The 21,966-nt window shown below is 37.2% G+C and overlaps 1 protein-coding gene across 3 annotated transcripts in view; it reads right to left on the bottom strand.

Annotated features, from left to right (window-relative positions):
- Ercc6l2 (ERCC excision repair 6 like 2) overlaps positions 1 to 21,966 on the bottom strand; it is a 103,577-nt gene that overhangs the window by 11,052 nt on the left and 70,559 nt on the right. For 2 of the 3 annotated variants that reach the window (XM_076836636.2, XM_076836635.2), the window contains 2 exons: positions 20,442 to 21,597; positions 15,395 to 15,549 (listed from right to left, as the gene is read on the bottom strand). In XM_076836636.2, coding sequence (XP_076692751.2) covers positions 15,395 to 15,549; positions 20,442 to 21,597 — 1,311 coding nt within the window. Of the gene's footprint in view, positions 1 to 2,679; positions 2,819 to 15,394; positions 15,550 to 20,441; positions 21,598 to 21,966 lie in introns of all 3 variants that reach the window. The other variant, XM_076836638.2, reaches the window with a different exon arrangement.

Genomic DNA, 21,966 nt, shown 5'->3' with positions numbered 1-21,966 from the left:
CAGGTAAAGAAACATATTAACAGGTTCTAGGAATTACTTCATGAGCATATTTGAGGAGGGCATTATTCTGCTTCCCATTGTGGGGGGAATATGGACTCTTAACCTGGGTTTCAAGGTTATGCAGATGGGTGTCACTGATTTCAGAAGGGGTGTCTATGAATCCTGAAGCTGTACAACCACACTTTTCAGACACAAGAGTCTGTGACTGTTTTAAGTGGCAACACTGTTTATGTAATTTTCAAGAAGTCTTATTTTTCTTTGAAAAACAATACCTATTTGAATTTATAAGCATTTTGGTGTTCTTGTTAGAAAAGTAAAATTTTCCTGCCGTACAGTAAGAGTACAGTCAATCTTTTACAACAGTCTACACGGGGAAAATATGCCACAGTGCAGCCACTGTTGCAGCGAGAGCCGGCATCTCTTCTGCACAGTGAAGTACAAGGTCTGTGGCCAGACCAAGGGATTCTAGATTGTGTGGCTACATTCAAAATTTGTTCATTCCCACTTAGATGGCAGCTATAAAATCCAGACAAGGAAAGACCACGGTGCAGCAGTGACAGAAATGAAGACCCAAGGAAGGAGGAGCGCAATAAAATGAGGTGGAGCAGGAACTGAAAAGGCACAAGTCCTTCTTAATGTTAGGACAGAGGATGAAGCTCCTCGTGCTGCTCAAGAAAGCAAAATAACATCACCTCTCTTTTCTCCGGAGGACAGAGTGGCCGGCAACTAGAGTGCTGTGTGTACTGCATGGAGAATGTTGTGTTACAACAGGAAGGAAGAAAGCAAAACTCCCAGTTTCTGTGAAAGCTCCCAACTGCCCCTAACTTTTCTAAAAAGGATTCTTCAAAAGTATCTACCAAGAATTAAAGGTACTAAACTCTGTGATTCTGATTATGGTTATGATAATAAAACAAGGAAGAAATTATGAAGACAAGAGCTCTGTGCAGCCAGATACAGTTGTGAGCACCTGTGTGACTCAGGACTCTGAGACAGAGGATCATAGGTTCAAGGCCAGCTTCACCTAGGCCACTTAGCAAGACCCTGTCTCAAAATACAAAATACAAAAGGGCTGGGATGTGGCTCAGTGGTAAAGTGCCACTGGATTCAATCCCCAGTATCAAATACTTTGTGCAGTATTTGTATAGTAGAAGTATTTGTGTTAATACTCTATTTTAGAAGGTGTTACACTATTAAAGCATAATTTATCACTTAGTAATTGCTATGTTCATGATCATCTCCACAAATTATTAGACTTTGTTTGGTACTTCCCCTATAGTTTTTATATTAAAAAAATCAAATTCTATTTTTGGAATATATATCAAAACTAAAATCTACTAAGAAATGTAAGAAATGCAGTAAGTACTCTTAGATAATATAAACAGAGTTAAAAAATCCATTTGATGATAAAAACTAATTGAACAAAAAATGGGGCTGCTTGTGAAGTTGAATTTATTGCCAAATGTTGAACTAATATTCTAACTTCTGAGTAGTAACACCTCTTCCTTCTTTAGATATACACATTCTAAGATGGAGCAGTCAGGCAGAACTGAAAGAGGAGGGAGAAGCCCTTTCCTCTTTAGATTACAGCTAAATAAGTTAAAAAGGTAAAAGGTAGGCTAAGGCTAATTATATAGATACTAATCTCACTTATACAGTTCAAAACTTTAAACACAAAATGTTATCCTTATAAAAATAATTATTAAAAATAAAATTTAGCATATAAAATTATCTAATCCAACTAAAACATTAAAATATTATTTCTAGAAATGGTAATTGTTCTAATACAGTCTGGCCAAAATAGTCTCTTCACTTAGCCATGATTAAATGTTTAACTTGAAATGGATCATTTGGCTGGGTGTGGGGGCACACATCTGTAATCCCAGCTATTTTGGAGGCTGAGGCAGGAGGAACTCAGGTTTGAGGCCAGCCTCAGCAAAACCCTGTCTCAAAGTAAAAAATCAAAAGGGCAGACTGGGGAATGTGGCTCAAGTGGTAGCACAACCGCCTAGCATACATGAGGCACTGGGTTCAATTCTCAGCATCACATAAAAATAAAATGGAGATACTATGTTCACCTAAAACTAAAAAATAAATATTAAAAAAAAAAGTCAAAGGGCTGGGATATAGCTCAGTGGTAGAGTGCCCCTTGGTGTGATTCCTAAAAAAACAGGCTCATTTCAAAGACTTAATATCTGCTTTGACATAATTTTGATAAAGTTATCAAATCATAGTTGATTTTTTCTGATATACTTATAAAATGTTTAAAAGTATAAATATTACTGTTTACAAATGTATAATGCATGTAATCTGTTAAAGAATAGCTTTACTATTTTAAATTATAAAAGACATACATTAGGATTACAATAAATATAAGGTCACTTTTGCAGGGAAAAATGCTAGAGATGTGTTCATTGTGTACCTCCCCATCCCTCTAATACCTCAGGATTTTAAAAAATATTTTATTCTACTTTATATAGCAGATGACCAGTTGATTCTTAGACATTGTACATAGTCTACAAACTTGAAACTCCAGGTGATCTAACTCAATCTTACCACAGTTAAAAGAAAGAAACGGGAGGGGGACCCCACAAATAAAATCTCCAAAACAAAACTTGGGAGAAAAAAAAAAAAAGAATCCACACTAGGCATAATAAGGATCCCTAATTTTGCATAGCTTACCTCTGGCTGTGAAGCTTTCGGTTCACACTGGATATTGCAGGAAAGTTCCCTTCCTCAGGTAGCCCAGTGGGATACAACATTCAAATGACCTTTGATATTGAATACTCTTTCTTATTCCTTTAAACCAGAAGTGCACTCTCTGCAATTCAAAAGTAGACCTAAGTCAAATTGCCTTACTTTCAATAAAACAATAGCTATTTATTGGAAGTCTCAACTAAAAAAGTTACAGATTTTCAATATGAAAGTGAAAAAAAAAACAAAACTGACTTTAAAAAAAAACTGCAGATGGCAACTCTTGATGTCATTGTCTTTAAAAAAAAAAAAAAAAAAAGGAAGACTTCCTTCGGTCCTCACAGCCAAATGACTTGCATTAGCATTTTTCTTTTTACTCCATTACATAAGGAATCTATATTTACATACTAGGAAACCAAAATAGTTCAGAGAAAGTTTAAGGAAATGAAGAACCTCTTTCTGTTTATATTCATTGAAGTAAACACTAATTCTGGAAGTAAAGACCTGCGAGGGCACCTGCGTAGAAATGGTAAGGAAATGAGCATAGTCCATGGGGATGAAATGGCAGACTGTAAAGGAACTAGGAGGTCCCAGCTCTGGCCCTCTGCGAGGCCTGAGGGGGATGACGTGTTCTGGTTCTAGGACACTGAAGTGTCTGCCAGTTGCCTTGCTCTTGAGACCAGCACAGACCTTGAAAACACAAAGGTCTACTCCACTACCTCTGGCCACACCCTCACCTCAGCCAGATCACTTCATCTGCCAAGAAGCCTAGAAAATTCAGTCCTCTTTGATTTTCCTTCTTCATTAAACCTTGAACAGTAAAGTTGGAGGCAGCAATGCTTTTGTTTAACATGTGTTCAAACAAACGATTAAAAAAGAAATCTCCCTTTGGTTAAGGGCGAATATGAATACATAAAAAGTCATAAATTTGCTTATCTTTGCAAAGTCGGGAATCAGGAGTACTACAAATACACAGAGCAAGAAAATTCATTCAAATGGCCTATGAGAGTCTAATGTGACAAGCACTTTGAAGGATCTTTGTACAAGTGTGAAAATCCTCAGTCATCCAAGGTGCCTGCCTGTGACTGGGATGCAGCTTTCCATAGTTGTCAAAAACCCAAGGCAGTATTGAGCCACCCTGTATCTTGTCCACTCACTCTCTGGGAGGAAAGCTGGCTGATTAGAGGACAACCACAAACATACAGTGAAGTCAAATTTTCTGCATGGTTTTACAAATAACATTCCAATCTAAAAACACCTGGATTCAAATCCAAAACCTGCTTTGGGAGGAGCCTTCACTGGGGAATGGTCAGGTATTTGATACATCTCGGTGTCACCTCTCAGAACACAAACGCTAGCATGGAACCTGCTCAGGTCAGTATTAACACTTATGGATCAGATCACTCCCACACACGCGCGGCCTTCGGAGTCTGTTCACAGCGCCCTGTGCAGATCATGGCTCCTGGCTGTCCAGGGCACGTGCCTTCAGGACAGTCTTGTCACTGGTTGCCAAACACATGAGCACTCTCATTCCTGATTCCAAATTTCCTCAAACTTGCCTTCTCCCCAGCATCTGCCTCACCCATGCCTAAAGACCCAGCTTCATGAGACTTCTCCTGCATATTTTCCTTCCAATTTCTCATATGACAGCTTTATTTTATTCATGGAATCTGCTTGAAGACTCTGTGTCATCACATATATCACACCAAACCTAGCAACCAATGATGCTACTGCAGATCCAAGATCCTAATTTTACCCACCAAGGGAATACAACAAGTCAAAGGGGTCGCTCTGAATGGGAAGCTCCAGTGCAGCTGAAAACTATCTCAGCTGTTTGTGTCTCATCTATTCAACTCGGTCATTTGCTCTCCTGACCCAGAGAGCAGCCACACCAAGCCCTGAGTTACAGACTCTTCAGGCTCTCAACAAACTCACATGAATAGCACAACTAAGGAAAATTAATTTTCAGAAGATATTTACCAAAATAGTTCTATGAAAGAAATAAAACGTTCTTGTCTCTGAGGCATTTGTTATTTTCCCTGTATCAGATTAGCCCTGCATATAGAATGAAACACCGGGACATGGTCTTCCAACACATTTTAAAGCATTTAATGCTGAGTAGTCAAAGAACTGTTTACAAATTAAAATTTGATTCTTTATGGTAACTTGCCTACAAGATAACTGATAACTCTAAAATAAAACATCAGCTTACCAACAAACTTGCTGTAGAAGCAGCAACAGTTGATTAAATTACATTATAGGGAATATTATCAAAAAAATTTTTAAAATGGCACAAATTTTACTTAGACATATTTATCCTACCCAGCGCTGACGCTCTGCACAAGATTAATGCATATATTAAGAAATTAGGGTAATTCCTCACATCTCTATAGAATCTCTTTGAGAAGGCTCCCCTTGGTAGCCACTGGAAAGTCAATTGAAATCGGTAAGTTTAACTGATTACCTAGGTATTATTTTAGGTTCTGGGAATAAAAAGACAGACTAAAATTCAGGTCCTAACAAAAAAAAGACTACTGTCCAACCAGATACATGGTGGCAGACACTGTTGATGGCCTCCCCAAAGGCACCGCCTCCCTCTGTTGTCTGGCAGAAGCTAGGGTTCTTACAAGTGCACTCAGGGAAGGTGGGCTGCTCTCTCAGTTCTAGGGCCATAAGGCACATATGAGCTGAGTCAATCATAGTTTTTCAGAAAGAGTTTCCTTCTCAACAAAAAGAAAGATACAAGGCGAATCACACCTTCCTGTCCTTTGGACAAATTTATTCGAGAAAACTAGTTGTTCAGTTGCGGTAGTGATCTGGTAACATGAGACTAAAGGAATAAAAGTTAACTTATTCAGGACAGTGGGAAAGAAAATGATAAGAGTCCAAATCTGTATGATGTCACTGGGCCATAGCACCAACCCTGAAAATGCATCCTATCAGACATGCTGTTACATGAATTTGTTCAGTGACCTATGCTGTCTCCTACTTTTAGATAGTTATTCTATTCCTTATAGCTTAAAGTATTTTGCTGATACACATACAGTATTGCATTATACAACATCCTAAGTGCTACAGCAGCCACATATGCACATACACAAAGAATAGGAATAAATTTATGCTGCTTTGGAGAAGACCTGGGGGACAGCTGTCACAGAGGACAAGGGTAGGAATTCAATAAGCAGCCACAGGTGAAAAGGAATTTTTAGCAAAATAACCACAGAAGCGAAGGTGTGGAGGTAAAGTGAGCTTGGAGAGTAGCTCCTGAGCTGCAGACTGTCCAGGAAGAGCCTGTTCATCTTGTATCCTGGATCCAGGCACAGTGCCTCATACACAATTAGTACCAATAATCCTGAGGAAGTGAGTGTCTTCAGTGAAGCTAGAGAAGAAGGCGAGGGCCAAATTAAAACAGGCATATATGTCATGGAAAGGACACAATAAGACACTCCACATCATTTGGAAGACAAAAAATTAAGCCACACAGTGCCTCTTTAGATTTATTGCTAGATGATGGTGCTAGGGTAGGGACGTCTTTCTGACACCATTCCCCAGGTCCTTCCTTCTGGACTGGTTTCCTATATGAGCACCATGGCCAAGAAATGACTCATAACGAATGAAGATGAAGAACACCAGCATTTATACTGTGCAAACAAGACTAATACTTCTACATTATCTGTCAGTTTACCCATTTGAATTGTGTGGCTGAGTGGAGGAGCAGTTATGGGGACCTGCCTTTTGTTGTACTTTCATGCAATTATCAAGAACAAATGCTTTCTGAACCCCCACCCAGTGGTGCCCTTGCCACGTGGTGGTATTCACTGAAGCGTAAGCTGTGTTCCTATAACATACCTTGAAGGAAACGAATACACACAAGGTACCCATATCAATGATGATGACTGGCACAGAGAATGGTGCTAAAAACGCTTGGAAGAGAGTGTCCCTAAAGATTGAATGATGGAAGAAATGGAACTTGAACTGGATCCATCTGGAGTAGAGGATCAGACAGTACCTGATGCGGTTGGAGGCAGAGGCAGAGCAAATCCACTGAAGATCAAACCTGAGAATACTTCTGTGTCTAGGAAAAAATGAAGTGTTCTCCTCTTTTCTCACCATAGTCAACACAGAAGACTTGGGATACCAGAGTGAGGACTTCTCCCACCAGCAAGGAGGGAGCCAATTTTGCAGCAGTTGACACAAGTTGTGTGTCCTCTAGTTTAATTCTGACACTATACACCTGGAGAGTCAGGTGGATACCTAGAGAGTGTCAGAATCCACAGGTAGAGGATTCAGTTGGACTCTCCCCACTTCCAGTGCCAATTGCAAGCCCCAGTTTGTTTTACTTGTTTTTGACCAACTGGCCATATATTGGGAATATCATCATCCCTCCTTGGGTCCACAAGATTTCCAGGAAAACTATGAAAGTTGATCATGGAAAAGATGATTTAAACCACTTAAAAACTCTCAGAACATAGTGGCAGAGTTTACCATACCCAGACAACAAATGAAAACCTAAATATGTTTTAAAAAAGTATTTATTCAGCAAGTAGTAATTCATGTAACACATCATTTTAAGTTAGTGAAGATGAATCAAGAGATGGCCTACTATTTCAAAGCTCAGGATTTATTAGAAAAGAAGATATATACTTATATACTATAATAAAAATCTGAAAGTCATACTTTAGAATAAGAATGAGATGTATAAAGTACTACTGGGCAAAAGTACTACTGTGCAAAGCAGAGCTCAGGAGAAAAGGTAGCTTGATTCTGATGAGGGAGGAAATGGGGCAGATTTTGAGGAAGGCACGAAACATCTGAAGTAGATCATGAAGGTTTGGGAGATTATAAATGTAAAAATGAAGATAATTCCTGGTTAAAAAATTTTAAAAAAGGCACAGGTTTATTAGGGTTCTGAGGAGGAATACAACCAAAAGGATACATATGTCTATAAGAGGGGATTTATTAGATTGGCTCACATGATCAGATGCTAACTAGTCCTACGGTGGCCTTTTGCGGGCTGGAGAGCCAGGCAATCCAGTAGCTGCTCAGTCCCAAAGCTGGAAACTTCCTAATAAGAGGGACCAATGATGCAGCCCCAGTTCAAAGCTGAAGGCCTGAAAGCCCCCTGGAGAGCTGCTGGTGTGAATCTGTGTTCAAAGGATCAAGAATTTGGAATCTGATGACCACAGGTGACAACAGCAGCAAAAAATGTACCCACTCAAGAAGGGTCAAACAAGTGTGCCTATGAGCCCCCCACTTCTTCTGCCTTTTCATTCTACCCAGGGCCCCCGTGGGTGGGAGGTACCACTTGTGTTCAGGGCAGGTCTTCCCCACTCAGGGGGCTGACTCACATGCCAGTCATCTCTGGAGACAGCTTCACAGACACACCTAGAAGTGTCCTTACCAATTTTTCTTGTCTCTCAATTCAGGCAAGTTGACAACCAAGATTAACTACCATAATAAAAGGAAAAGGTGAAAAATCATGCAGTTGGCAATGTACCTTTGGTGAAGTAGATATTGCCAACAGTTTCACTGTATTTCTTGAGTCCACAGATAGAGTTTAACTATTTAAGAAATAGTTAACCTTTTTCAAAAGGGAAGGATGCATTTCAATCCACTAGGTTTTATTTTATTTTCGTCTAACTGCTAAAGTGAAGAAAATTCTTCACAGACTAGTTATCTTAGAAAATTAAAAACTTGATATGTCATACTGGGAAAGTAAATCTGAAATCTCCAAATAGAGATCCAGGGAACTGAGATAAAAGGATAAGACAGAAGACTAAAAAGATGACAAGGGTTGCCATTGCCAAGTCCTGTGGCCTGAGGGAGCCATTTAGTCTTTGATTTTTATTTTATTTTTTAAAATATCTTTATTTATTTATTTTTATGTGGTGCTGAGGATCAAATCCAGTGCCTCACATGTTTCAGGCAGGCGCTCTATCACTGAGCTACAGCCCCAGCCCCAGCCCCTAGTCTTTGATTTTAAACGTAAATAAAATAAAATGCTTGGGTTAAATAGTCTCCAGGAATCCTTCAGATGCTGAAATGCTGTGTTTCCCTAACCTTACAACGTTGCTTTACTCATCTTATAAATATTCAGAACTTCTGTTTGCGGAGGCGGGGCTCTCAGATGGCAAAGCAGTAGGTGTTCCCCTAAGTGGCCATGTCCAATGGATACCACGGTTTTCATAGAGGGATAAAGTACAATTTGAAAAGGTTGCTAAGTGCTTAACATTCTTTAAGTCACTAGGTGGACTTAATCACAGTTCAATGAGGCCTTATATCTCTAAACTTTATATTGTTCATCTACCCAAAGAAATAGCATTCTGTTAAACTATTTAGAATCTTCCCATTATTCTAAACAGAGAAATTGTCCTGAGAAGCCAATTTATCTTCTACACAATCAGCATAAAAACCAGGTAGAAGTTAGAAACATACAACTTCCTAATAAGCAAAGATTATTTTCATCAATCTAGTTCATTGTTAACTTAGTTTATAATTCCTTTAAATACATAGTTTTCCACAGAATTCTTCACAGGAAGCCATCCATGGTCCAAGGCAAGTCCTTCTTGTATAAAATTATAGAGAACTGGACTAGATATCTTTCAAGATATTTTAAAACAGTCTATTATTGGTACTATCTTTTTAAATTTTTATTTATTTATTTATTTTTTTTAGTTTTTGGCAGACACAACATCTTTGTTTGCATGTGGTGCTGAGGATCGAACCCGGGCCACATGCATGCCAGGCGAGCGCGCTACCGCTTGAGCCACATCCCCAGCCCATTTATTATTATTGGTACTATCAGCAACAAAAACATTGACAGGTCATTGTACGCAGACTATCACAGTAGGGATGTCATCATCCTTGCCGAAAAGCAACAATCATTGAGATAATGAAAATTTGTACTATATTTTGAATAATACAAGGAGTTGAATATGTTTTGCACACAGCAGCTCATCAGTGACAGCATCCATGAACCCTGGGGGGAAGGCAGGCACGGTTTCTCCCAGCCTCCAGCTAGGAAGGGCACAGGTGCACACACTCACTGGCAACACGGGGTTCTCCTTCCCCTGGCTCAGTAACAGGTATTCTTCACTTAGTTAATATGCCATCTTCTGAAACAGAACACCATCTCTGAGCCATCCTAGTTCTAGGGTCAGCAACACAAAAGATTTTTTCATGCCAATACTAGTCACATCATTTCCTGCATATAATGCAACAATCTTAAAACACTTAATCTCCACTAAAATTATTATTAGAAGAAAAACTTTCTGATACAAAGACCATAAAATTAATATCTAGCTAGAAAAAGAAAAAAATGAGACCGTGAGAAATCCCACCCAGTAAGAATTCATTCTGTCACATGCTGGAGCCATAAACCTTCCTTACCAGACTGCTTCATAAACCAGTCACTTGTGAACAATTACTTTAAACCATCATGCCATTCATTACACTGAAACCCAGGATAATGGAATGCTCTATCTCCCCAAAGTCTGCGAGTTGTAAACAGCCCATCCCTTCTTGCTGACTCCAAAAGCTGTATAGACATACTGCACCCAAATCCACCACAGCTCACAGAAATCCTCATGTTAGGTAATCTACAAAATGCCAATCTAATACAAATACAAGAAAGAGAAGTTCTTACTAACACAACACTGTGTATTTACAGTATTCTGAACAGTGCTTAAACCTGCACCGGTTATAGAAAGGCACTCCCTCCATGCTGCCTCCACCCCAGACCGACAGCTCGCTTATTCTCTCATTTACACCACACTGCAATAACATAAAGAAGGGTTTGCTATTAATCCAGGTTTTACTACAAAGCCACCCGTTATTTCTCTGTCAAACACTGGCAAGAGTGCCAAGTGTCTGTCATCCAATTCAGGGGATTAAGTCTTCTTTTATAGTCTGATACTTGTACCAATTTATAAAAATACAGATATAGTTTCTTGGAGTTGGTCACAGTCTATATTTTGGCTTGGATTCAGGCAGCAGAGGTTGACTATGACAGCTGGCAGGAAACTGAGGGCAGAATACATCCTCCCCCTTCAGTCACCACATCTCAGTTGCCATAGCGATTAATCCGTAATTGAATGCTGTCTTTGTACATTTCTTTTCAGAAAACTTTAAGTAAACTTAAGTTGAAAACATGCATTGATTGAAAAAAGGAGGCACCATATCACAAACAGGTATAGTTGAGTTTTGTGACATACTTCCGTATGTCAAAAGAACAAATTAACTCTAATCAAAGTATTAGCAGTTCCTTCAAATACTTAAAACATTTCTTTTTGGTCTGAGCTTAAAGCTAAGAGCACAGGGTTTCCCTCCAGTCATCGTATCTTTTAAAATGAGCAGTTCTCAAAAACCCAAGTATGATTTAAGGCAAAATGTATTTTTATTTTGCATGTTATTTTGCATTGTCCACACTACCAAATAACAAAGGTATGATTAGAAATTTATTTTAGGAGAAATAGGTTTTAGTTTAGGACATCTATAAAATATTCTACAAGTTGAAATCAATTCATAAAAGTATAAGTTATAGAAAACATGGAAAAGATAATGTATCTCCGGCCTTTCCTAACTAAGTAGGTGAATTTGAAAAGTAGGTTCATAGTTTTTATCATTTTGATTATCAATAATTACATGGAAAAGAATGAGAGCTCTGGAAGACCACTGTGGTGGCAGTGTCTTCTTTCAGTAGGTTTCCACCTGGTATACATATTCCTCTGCAACTTAGTGAAAGGCTCAGACTTGACTACAGCATTGCTCAGAAAGCACAACACCAGCATATGATGGCCACTGTTGTTCATCTGTTGGCCTCATCTAAATATATAGGATTTGATTTGTTTTCTCAGAAAGTGAGGCAGCACCTCTGAATCTGGCTACAGACACAAACATACACCCGCACATGCCTACAAGCACACACACGATCTTTTCAAACACAAGTAAAGTTCTTTAATAAAACTTTGATGACAGACATGAAGTACTCAGAAGAATTCTCAGTAATCAAAAAGATTCTGGATTTGAGCCCTAGATGAAAGATATTACACTGTAGGTGGAAGGTCTACGGTCCTTTGGAGATTTGAGAGCAAAGGTTTGTAGGAGTGTGCTAACATACGACTGGATCTCTTTTGTTCTTGCTTTATTTCCTTTCTCCTTTCTTTATAGCATCTTCCTCCCCATAACTATTTTTAAAATTTTTCAAAATTTTAGATTCAATTATTACCACCCATCTGCAAAGTCCTTCAGTGAGTGACATAAATATCTCCAACCCAAGTCAGTGATGTGTCAGTGATTCCTCCCCTATGAGTGTTGAAGTAATATTGCCTGGATATGATGAAATCAGTGACTGGGAACGCCTTTTTTCTCAGAAATTCTGTGAGATGACTGAAATGCTGGAATGGAATTTTACTGTTTCAAGTGCTGACTTAAAGAAGTCAACCACCGAATGAGTATTTATGTGGCCTATTCTTGGCCTGCGAGCAATGGATTAAACCTCCTACTTAGTGGCTTTAAAACTTCACTGAATGTTTCACATTCACCATGACTTCAACGTTAAACAACACATTTCTTTAAATTCCCGGAAAAAGATCTACTAAGTTGGGGTATGTGTGATGAGGGGATACCTGGACTTGGAAGGGAGGCCACAAAGCCCCATGGGTAGATATTCAATTTGCTTGTCACAAATGTTCCTCACTCTGCAAATCACTTTTAAGGGCCAAGATTTCTGCTTACATTGTTCTGTCCCCCTCAAAAATGTTGAGATTGAAAAGTGTTAGAGGCAATGTGTATTTCTGTTTTTACAATTTCCTTAAGGATGTTCCAAAGGGATTGTTCATTGTTTCTAGATCTAGGGTCTGCATTTTGGGGAGAATTATATGCCTATAAATTTCTTCTCTGAGAAATATTTAGATAAGCTAATGACCAACGCCTAGAAAATTATTTCATTAACATTTACTCTACAGGGATTGCCAAATTATCTGACTTTTCACATTACAATTTGTTTGGGAAAAGGGCATGGTTGAAAAAAAATAACACCCTAATCAAAAGTAAACTCTGAAGATTCTGATATACTCTACATCTTAAAAAAGCAAATTTCTGGAGAGCCTAATACATTTTTGTATTAAAATATAAAATAATTATTGTATTAAATATTTGTATTAAAATATAAAATAAAATATAAAAATGTTCAACATTTCCTACAAGGTAGTCACATTGTAGAAATGCTGTCTGTAGTGTTGTCTGCAGATCAAATGAGAATCTCAAGCAGCCCACTCAGGTCATAAATGCTTTCATGAGCTGTATTCTGGCAATGGGTCTCTGTATTACTTTGAAATATGCTAAAAGACACAGCCTTTCCAATTCCATTATTACATTTATTCTAAGGTTATTGTAAGACAACCAACTCTTCCCTAGATCCTTTAGTGGTTTCCATTTAAAACCTCAGGTGACAAGTTCCCTTCAAATTAAATGCTAGGAAAAACTTTGCTCTTGCTAGAAAATTTGTTATATTTTTCCCCCTTAAAGACAAGGATCAGTGTTTCTCAGCAGGGTGTTATGGCGTTTGGGGCAGCACAGTTATTTGCATATGGGATTGCTCTGCACCCACTGCCCACCCTACCCAGGACAGCTATTAGTATCTCTGGCCTGCTGACACGATTGCCAGGTGCGGCATGTAGTCACCATGACCACCCAAACTGCCCACACACATTTCCAACTGAATAACCACTAAGAGCCAATTTGCTTCCTTTGTTTTGTCTATAAGAAAACTTAAATTTGTCATGTTAATAAAATATCTGGGTAGAATATTCTGGCCATATCAATATCTCAACTTTCTCTGAGGTTTGAACTTTCAGTTCAGTTTATATTTTCTCTGGTGTTGAATTTCATTTTATATTCTGTTTTTATTGTTAAGACAATTCAAATCCTTTGTTGAACCAGATGTGGTACAAATAAAAGAAGAGAGCTCGAAGTTTCAGAGGGATATTCTCCTGCAACACCCAAAAACCAAATAACTCAATCAATAAATGGACTAAGGAACTGAACAGACATATCACAGAAGAAATACAATCAATCAACAAATATATGAAAAATGTTCAACATTTCTAGCAATTAGAGAAATGCAAATCAAAACTACTCTAAGATTTCATCTCACTCCAATCAGAATGGCAATTATCAAGAATACAAGCAACAATAATGTTGTTGAGGATATGGGGGAAAAATATATACTCATAGGTTGCTGGTGGGATTGCAAATTCGTGCAACCATTCTGGAAAGCAGTATGGCAATTCCTCAGAAAACTTGAAATGGAACCAATATTTGACCCAGCTATCCCACTCCTTGGTTTACACCCAAAGGACTTAAATCAGCATACTACAGTAATGATGCCACATCAATGTTTATAGCAGCTCAACTCACAATATCTGAGCTATGAAACCAACCTAGGTGCCCTTCAACAGATGAATGGATAAAGAAAATGTATATACACAATGGAATATTACTCAGCTTGAAAGAAGAATGAAACGATGGCATTTGCAGATAAATGGATGGAGCTGATGCTAAGTGAAATAAGCCAATTCCCAAAAAACCAAAAACCTAATGTTTTCCCTGATATGAAGATGCTAATTCACAACAAGGGGGTGGCTAGGGAAGAATGGAGGTACTTTGGATTAGGCAGAGGGGAGTGAATGAAGGGGAGGTGGTATGGGGGCAGGAAGAAGGATAGTAGAATGAATCAGACATTATTACCCTATGTACACATATGATAACATGACTGGTATGATTCTATATCATGTGCAACCAGAGGAATGAGAAGTTATACTTTTATGTATGATGTGTCAAAATGCATTCTACTGTCATGTATAACTAATTAGAACAAAAAAAGTAATACTAAGTTAAAATAATATCACTGTTATATATAGTATGTACTCTTTACTCTCATAAATAGTAAAACTGCACCTTAGACACTTAACTGTCAGAAATTAATAAGGAATAATACACCAAAGAAACATAATATTTTAAAAACCTTTGGTAAAAGGGACTATGAATAAACAAAAAATACCACATTTACATAATTATTTATTTCCATACAATGGCAATGCCAAGTGGAAAGAGACTGTAGAAAGTATTTATTACTTTTAACACTATAAAAATCCTTTTACTAAAAACAAATTCTACATGAAGTTACCTTTTTATGAGTGTCTTCATTTTACATGAAAAATTTTTGAGGAAATCTAATCATATCCTTTTTTTTTTTTTTTTTTTTTTTGGTGGTGGTGCTGGGGATTGAACCTTGGGCCTTGTGCATATGAGGCAAGCACTCTACCCACTGAGCTACATCCCCAGCCCCTATCATACACTCTTTCCATATGAACACAGACAGTTGGTTCTGATTTAACTGCATGATCCCCTCAGACTCTTGAATTTTTGGAAGATAGGAACTTTTTTAATTTTGAGAAACTATTAAGCAACTCAATATTATTAGGCATTTTTAGGTTAAGATTTATCATTTAATCCAAAATATTTTCAGTGACTATAGTTCCCCAAATGGTATTTTGTTTTTTATACTTACTTGTATGTTACTTAGAGTTTTAGCACAACTTTTGAGGAAGTGCTAGAAGATCCTATTGAGAATTTCTGTGAAAAATGAGATAAAAACTAATTTATAATACAGGGTAAGTGATATACCCCATATTTTTCTTACCTCAGAACTGCAAATAGCTATGTTAGCAGGAAGCTGGGAAAACTGCTTCAACTCAAACACGTCACGTGCTGCCCACCGGCTCATATGATTCTCAGCTTTGCTGGATCCTATCACATGCTGGTTTGAGTGAATATAAGCCACTTCCTGAACACCACCTAGGAGATAATTGATGTTCACTAGGTGATTTATCATCACAAAGGAAAATTGATCCATGCACACCTTAAAAATTATCAGAATCATGTCAAAAATAGGTTATGCTTTGCTGAATTTTTACTCCTGAAGAAAAAACATTCAATTATGTTAACCCTGAAATATTCTTAAAAAAACAAAACAAACAAAAAACCCTAAAGAGTTTGAGTTCAAACGTGTTGGTCTAGATTATGGTGAAAATAACCCCCACCCCCGGTTCCTTACCATAAATATGAGAACTGCTGAGACCAGGTAAGAATTTTAAAATTTAGACCTGAAAAGGAGATTTTGGGCACAAGAAAGTCATAGTCAAAGGTTTTTGCTATGAATTTGTCATCTTGGTTAGTTTCAAAAAGTTGTTTAATAATTGAAGGAGTGGCGCTAGCCTTATCTGTTCCTTTAAACATGTACTTGATTACAGTGATGGAATGTGAGCATGGGGTTTATGACCAGGGAGTTTCGTTTGGTTGGCTTTGCTCAGTTTTATTGTTTGTATTTTGTCTTTTTTGTACATATGCCCAGAGAATGTCAAGATGGGAGCTTTTTAGGAAATGAAAAAAGTTAACTCATGGCTTTTATCTGAAAGAGGTTTAAAAAATGGCTACATTTTTTATTGCTTTGCTTCTAGGCACCTATAATTTATTTTTAAATTGTGGTCATAAAAGAGAAGGCTAGAACTGAGGCCTGTAAAAGCTCCCTCAAACAGCTCTGGCAATGAACCTCAATTATGACCTCCAACACTTGTGCTGTTTCAGCCCTGAACCCCTCTTAACCAGAAACTGCCAATCATGCAACACAAGACGCTGTTATATAATATGATTGAAAGAGTATTAGGAAAACATTTCCCTTAAATTTAAATACCCCAGGTAGCAAGTATGGTAGTTTCAAAATTATTCTTCTGAAAGAAAATTTACTCTGATTTTTCTTTTTTCTTTTAGTTTTGATGGACACAATACCTTCATTTTATTTATCTTTATTTGGTTCTGAGGCTTGAACCCCGTGCCTCACATGTGCTACGTAAGCACTCTACCACTGAGCCACAACTCCAGCCCCAGATTTTTCTTAATTTTGATGACAAACTTTATGCATTAATGAAAAGGAGATTTGTTACACACTAACTACTGACAACTTTCACAGTTAAAAAAAAAAAGCAACTATTAAAAAAAAAAAAAAGCTTCTGTTACACACAAACCCAAGCATAATCCAGTACTTAGTTACAAAACATATATCATAAGGATCCTTCAATGAGACCATTAACCATAAAAGAAAGCTTAATGGGTTAAAAAAACAAAAACAAAAAACCAAGGTTTCTACAGCAAAATATTCCTGCTTTTAAATCAGCTTCTTTTACTTTGTTTTTGTTTTTGTTTTTTATTAAGTAAGATGCTTGTAAAAGTGATGCTAACTCTTAAAATCACTAAACAGATTTTGCGCAGAGGCTACTGGCAAGGATGTAATTTTTCAACCTCTGATTTTCCACATGAAAACAGACAGCACTAAAAGAAAAACCAAGCCATGTTCTTGAACAACATCCTAACAAAATTAGATGACAAGATATCCCTATAAGCCCTAAAATACAAGCAGGTAGAAACAACCCAAAGCTATGAGTTCTGCATAGCATCAAAGACTGAAGGAGGACGCAAGCAACAGGTGGATCTGGCAGACCTAAGAACAGGTGACCCAGGATTGCCAACAGGTACTTCTTGGAAAGCACAGCCAGACTACTTGAGGTCGGCAGCTGAGTCTGAGAAGGTATTCCACTGGCCAGAGTTGAGCAGGTTCCAGGGGCTTGCAGTAAGAAGACCCCAGGGGACTGAAGGCACTATCCTCCTGAAGCCGTAGTACTGACCCACCATGGCCCTGCCCAGGCCAGAACAGGAGAAACTGAAGCAGGGACTCGAGATGAGCAGGACAGGAATTAAGCAGGAGAGACAATTTCATATAAAAAAGGAGCAAGAGAAAAACATCGGAGTCAAGTTTCAAAAATTATTAAGAGAAAGAGAATAGACATATGAAAACATCTCAGAAACATCTCACTACACAGATTAAAACCATAATCAGCTTCAAAATGAGGTAAGAGACTTTAAGAACATGAAAGTGACATTTATCAACAACACAAATCAGAATTATAACTCAGAAATGAGTGAACTCAAGAAAGACTTAAATATTTTTAAATATTATTTCAGAGATGAAGAATAAACTTAGAAGGAATATAAGAGGAAATAAACACAATAGATAATGTCTTTATATAAATAGATTTTTTTAAAGGAAAAAGCAGAAATAAACAAAGCAAAAAGATAAAAGAGACTGAAACAAATTCTGAAGGTAGGCAAAGAAGATTGAACAAGTGAATAACAGGAGGCCTTAAAGAAGGCCAAAGCAAACAAACAGGACAAAGCACAAGTAACACTAGAACAAAAAAGCTTTCCATAAAAAATTGAGTGGAAGCTACACTGTGCATGTGAGAATAGTGACCCAGATAACCAACACCAAGACACAATCTAGTAAAATTACTGGACCATGAAAAGAAAACAAACAGGCAAACAAACCAACAAAAAACACCCAAATTCCGGGCATCTAGGGAGCAGAAAAAGAGGTAGGAAAGAAAAAATACAAGCGACACAACATTTTTACACCAGAAGATGAAGTACGTATTTAAAACACTCAAGAAAACAGGTTTTTTTTTTTTTTTTTTTTTTTTTTACATTCATCAAAACTGACTCTTAGGTATAAGGACTCACACTGTTATCACAAGAATCTCAGGCAAAAATATTATCATGAACACTTATTAGAAAGCAAGCCTCAGATAACTCAATAAGTATAGAAACACTCACATAAGGACTGATGGGGAAATCTTAACTGTCTTCTTTACAGTTTTAACTATAAACCAGGACATGAAGTAGAAGGAGAGTATATAATGCAATCTCAATATTCTGAAATGGGAAGAAAGTGGTACATAATATATATAAATATATATAATATATTATATATAATATATATAAAATGCTAGGACAAATATGTTATATATAAAAATATATATTATATATGTTATATATAACACCACTACATACAACTATAATAATGTACCACTAAAAATGTGGGGAAAAAGGGAGAAGATTCCTATATCTTGAAAAAAAAAAAAACAAGAAAGAAATGGGAGAGCATACAAGTACTGCAATTTTATTCTTTGACTGATGTGTAGTATGGGATAAAACAAATGAGCATTTATGAGACATTATAATTAAATTATTCCCTGTATGCTTCCAAACCAGAATTATCAATATGGAAGAAACAGTATTCAAATAAAATAAAGAGGATAAGCTGAAGCTCCGTACTCTCAAGTGAAGTATCATATAAAGTTCATGAGGTATTTTATCATTATTGAACAAGGGTATGTATGTATATACACACATAAAATATATACATATATACACACATATAAAGATATAAGTAAATATGTGTATGCAGACATATTAAGGTATGTGTATAAACAATACATACAACTAATCTGATCATTGAAAAGACCCAGAAATAATAAATAAGCTAGTAGTAGCAACAATCATTCCTAGCATCTGACTGTGGTCTTGAAACACACTTTCTCTATAAAAGAAATTCAGGTTTTTGGAGAAATAACTGATTCTAGGTTTGGGGCAGAAAATGTACAATTGATCTTGGAACACCTTGTAATAATAGGTAACAAGGAAGTTTTCAAAGATGATTATCCAAGTGCCTGAGATCTCAGGAACTAAAATACTCGTGTCAAATGCTCCAACTGGCCAAAGAAGGGATAACAGAACCTTAACCATGATATAAATTGCAATAAATTGAGACCATTAACTGTGCTTGAAAATTTACAATGATGTTATGAAAAGAAAAGGTTGGGTGCAGTGGGGCATGCCATAATCCCAACAGCTTGTGAGGCTGAGGCAGAAGGATCTCAGGTTTAAAGACAACCTTAGCAACTCAGCAAAGCCTTAAGCAACTTAGTGAGACGCTGTCTCAAAATAAAATACAAAACAGGCTGGGAATGTGGCTCAGTGGTTAAGTGCCTCTGGGTTCAATCCTTGGTACAAAAAAAAAAAAAAATAGATTGTCTTAATTGACATAGAACCAATTTATTATATTGAACATTGGCAAATAAAGGAATTAAGCATTTTTCCTGCCTTTCCTATACAAATTCTACCATTAGGTAAGCATTAGTAGATAAGGGACAGTTTATCTTTATAAAAGTATTCTAAAAAAAATGGAAATTAGAAGAGCAGAAAATATCATTTTTCTATGCTGAATAAACAGATACAGAAATTAAGCATTAAAGGTCCACTAATAACAGAGACAGAGAGAAAAGCAAAGCAACATTCTATGCCTCCTGTCTTCCTGCCAAACATTTAACTCTTGTCTTGCTGAAGGCAATGAACCCCAGCTTGACATAGTCTTGGGAGCCAACTGCTCATTTGCAGAGGACCAAGCCCAAGGGCACTGAGAATGTACATTCAACAAAATGAAGATGGAGGAAAACTTGACAGATAGCCCAGGTTCTGCAACAGATAATTTGTAGGAATTACTAAATTTGTAAATAATTACTATTAAAGTCAGAATAATTGATATTTATGGAGCAGAAAGGCTGTGATTAGGATGGAGCACATAGAGGGGGTCCTGAAGTAGATGGCAAAGCTCTCTGTTTCCAGGTAGGTGGTCTTCCCTTAATCCTGCCACCCACCTGCTTCCTTATTTGTGTCTCAGGGTAGCATCTTGTTTTTAGAGCTACTTTACAAGCTAATTCAATAACCTCTTACAGAACTGTTTGATTGAGCAAAACAATTATTTAAAGAAAAAAAACTCAAAATGTGTCTGAAGTTACCTAAAAGTTTATCCATTGATTCATACATCTGCTCTTGATTGGCAACTTTCTCATTTGAAAATTTCATTGGTTTTCTTGGTATAAAAGTGTTAATTTTCTTATGATGGCTAGGCAATTTTGCAGAGAAACTGATTTTGTCTTTTATAGTTTTTGCTGTATGGCTCTGTTTAGAGCCACTGAAGTGGCTGACAGATATACTGTCATCTGAGGATGAAAAGTCATCAATAATTTGAGAGTTACTACCCTCATCTGTTGCACACAATTGGTTTGTTTTCTTTATTGTTTTAGGAAAATTGTGAAGTTGTCTTTTGTTTTCCTTTTTCCTCTTAAGCCTTAATCGACTAGTAGCTCTTTGTTTTCTTACCCTCATCTTGGGGTACATTTCAATGTCATCAGATTCGTCACTAATATCACCAGTGTCTTGGCTTTTCATAATAGGTTTCAGGGTCCTGTTCTCAGGATTTAATTTTTTTGAAATGAGTCCATGTCTTCTGTCATTAGTCTCTTCACCATGACCATTGTTTCTTATTTTTACAGGGTTTTCTGTTTCAGAATCTTCAGATTCATCTAAGAGTTGCTTACACCTTATTCGATTGTTAGGGAATCGTGGAGTTGCATATTGTGTGGGAAAGATGACATCACTGTCTTCTGATTCTGTGCCATTCTGTATATTGCAATGACGTCCCACCAGATGTGAAGAGTTTTTTTCAACATCAGACTCAGAAGAAGCATTCTGTTCTAATAGTTTCTCACTTTTATCAAAAACACATTTCTCATTTGAATTTAGGATTTTATCTAATCTCTGGTGTTCAGTGTCCTGAGTTTTCTGACAACCAGCATCTTTGGCTTCTGCTGGAAGGCAAATGGGCTGCTCATCAGAACTTTCACCACCAGACGCAGTATTTCCCTTGCCATCTTTAACTGCTGTACACTTTGCCTCCAACAGTTTAGAGAAGCCACACTGGAGTAAGGTCAGCTGCCCTGAAGAACCTGCAGCTTTGCTTGCATCAGATGCTTTGCCATTAGAAGTCTTTATTCTTGAGGCTCTCACCGACTCGTCATCACTAAAGTCACTGTAGAGATCACAGGCATCCACTGCCAGTGGGTCTGCAGGTGGGTCTTGTCCTCTGGGTTCTTGACAGTCAGGCTCCCTGGGCTATAGATAAAATGACAACATAATGATATACAAGCTATTGCACTGGAAGGAAATTAAATTTGGACAGATAATTTCGGTGTAAGTACGCAACTTGGCATTTTTTAAAAGTGTAACATTTAATAAACAAATGTAAAGGATTTAATATTATGGTCTAGTACAGTCTTTTCTCTTTCCAAGTATTAAACTTTCCAAAATAAATAAAAGTTTAAACTAGAGTATCATGTGATCAAATCATTTTTAAGGAAAACAGAGTGGGGTGCTCAGCTTCTAACATACAGGGACTCACAATTCTAGTCTCAAAAGGTAAAAGCACATAACTCATTGTTTAAAATTACTGGGGTTTACTGAGGTCCAGCAGATTCTTCCAAT

This window comes from Callospermophilus lateralis, chromosome 17 (assembly GCF_048772815.1).
Source record: "Callospermophilus lateralis isolate mCalLat2 chromosome 17, mCalLat2.hap1, whole genome shotgun sequence".
Classification (NCBI taxonomy): domain Eukaryota; kingdom Metazoa; phylum Chordata; class Mammalia; order Rodentia; family Sciuridae; genus Callospermophilus; species Callospermophilus lateralis.
This window is presented reverse-complemented; position numbering and strand designations above follow the sequence as displayed.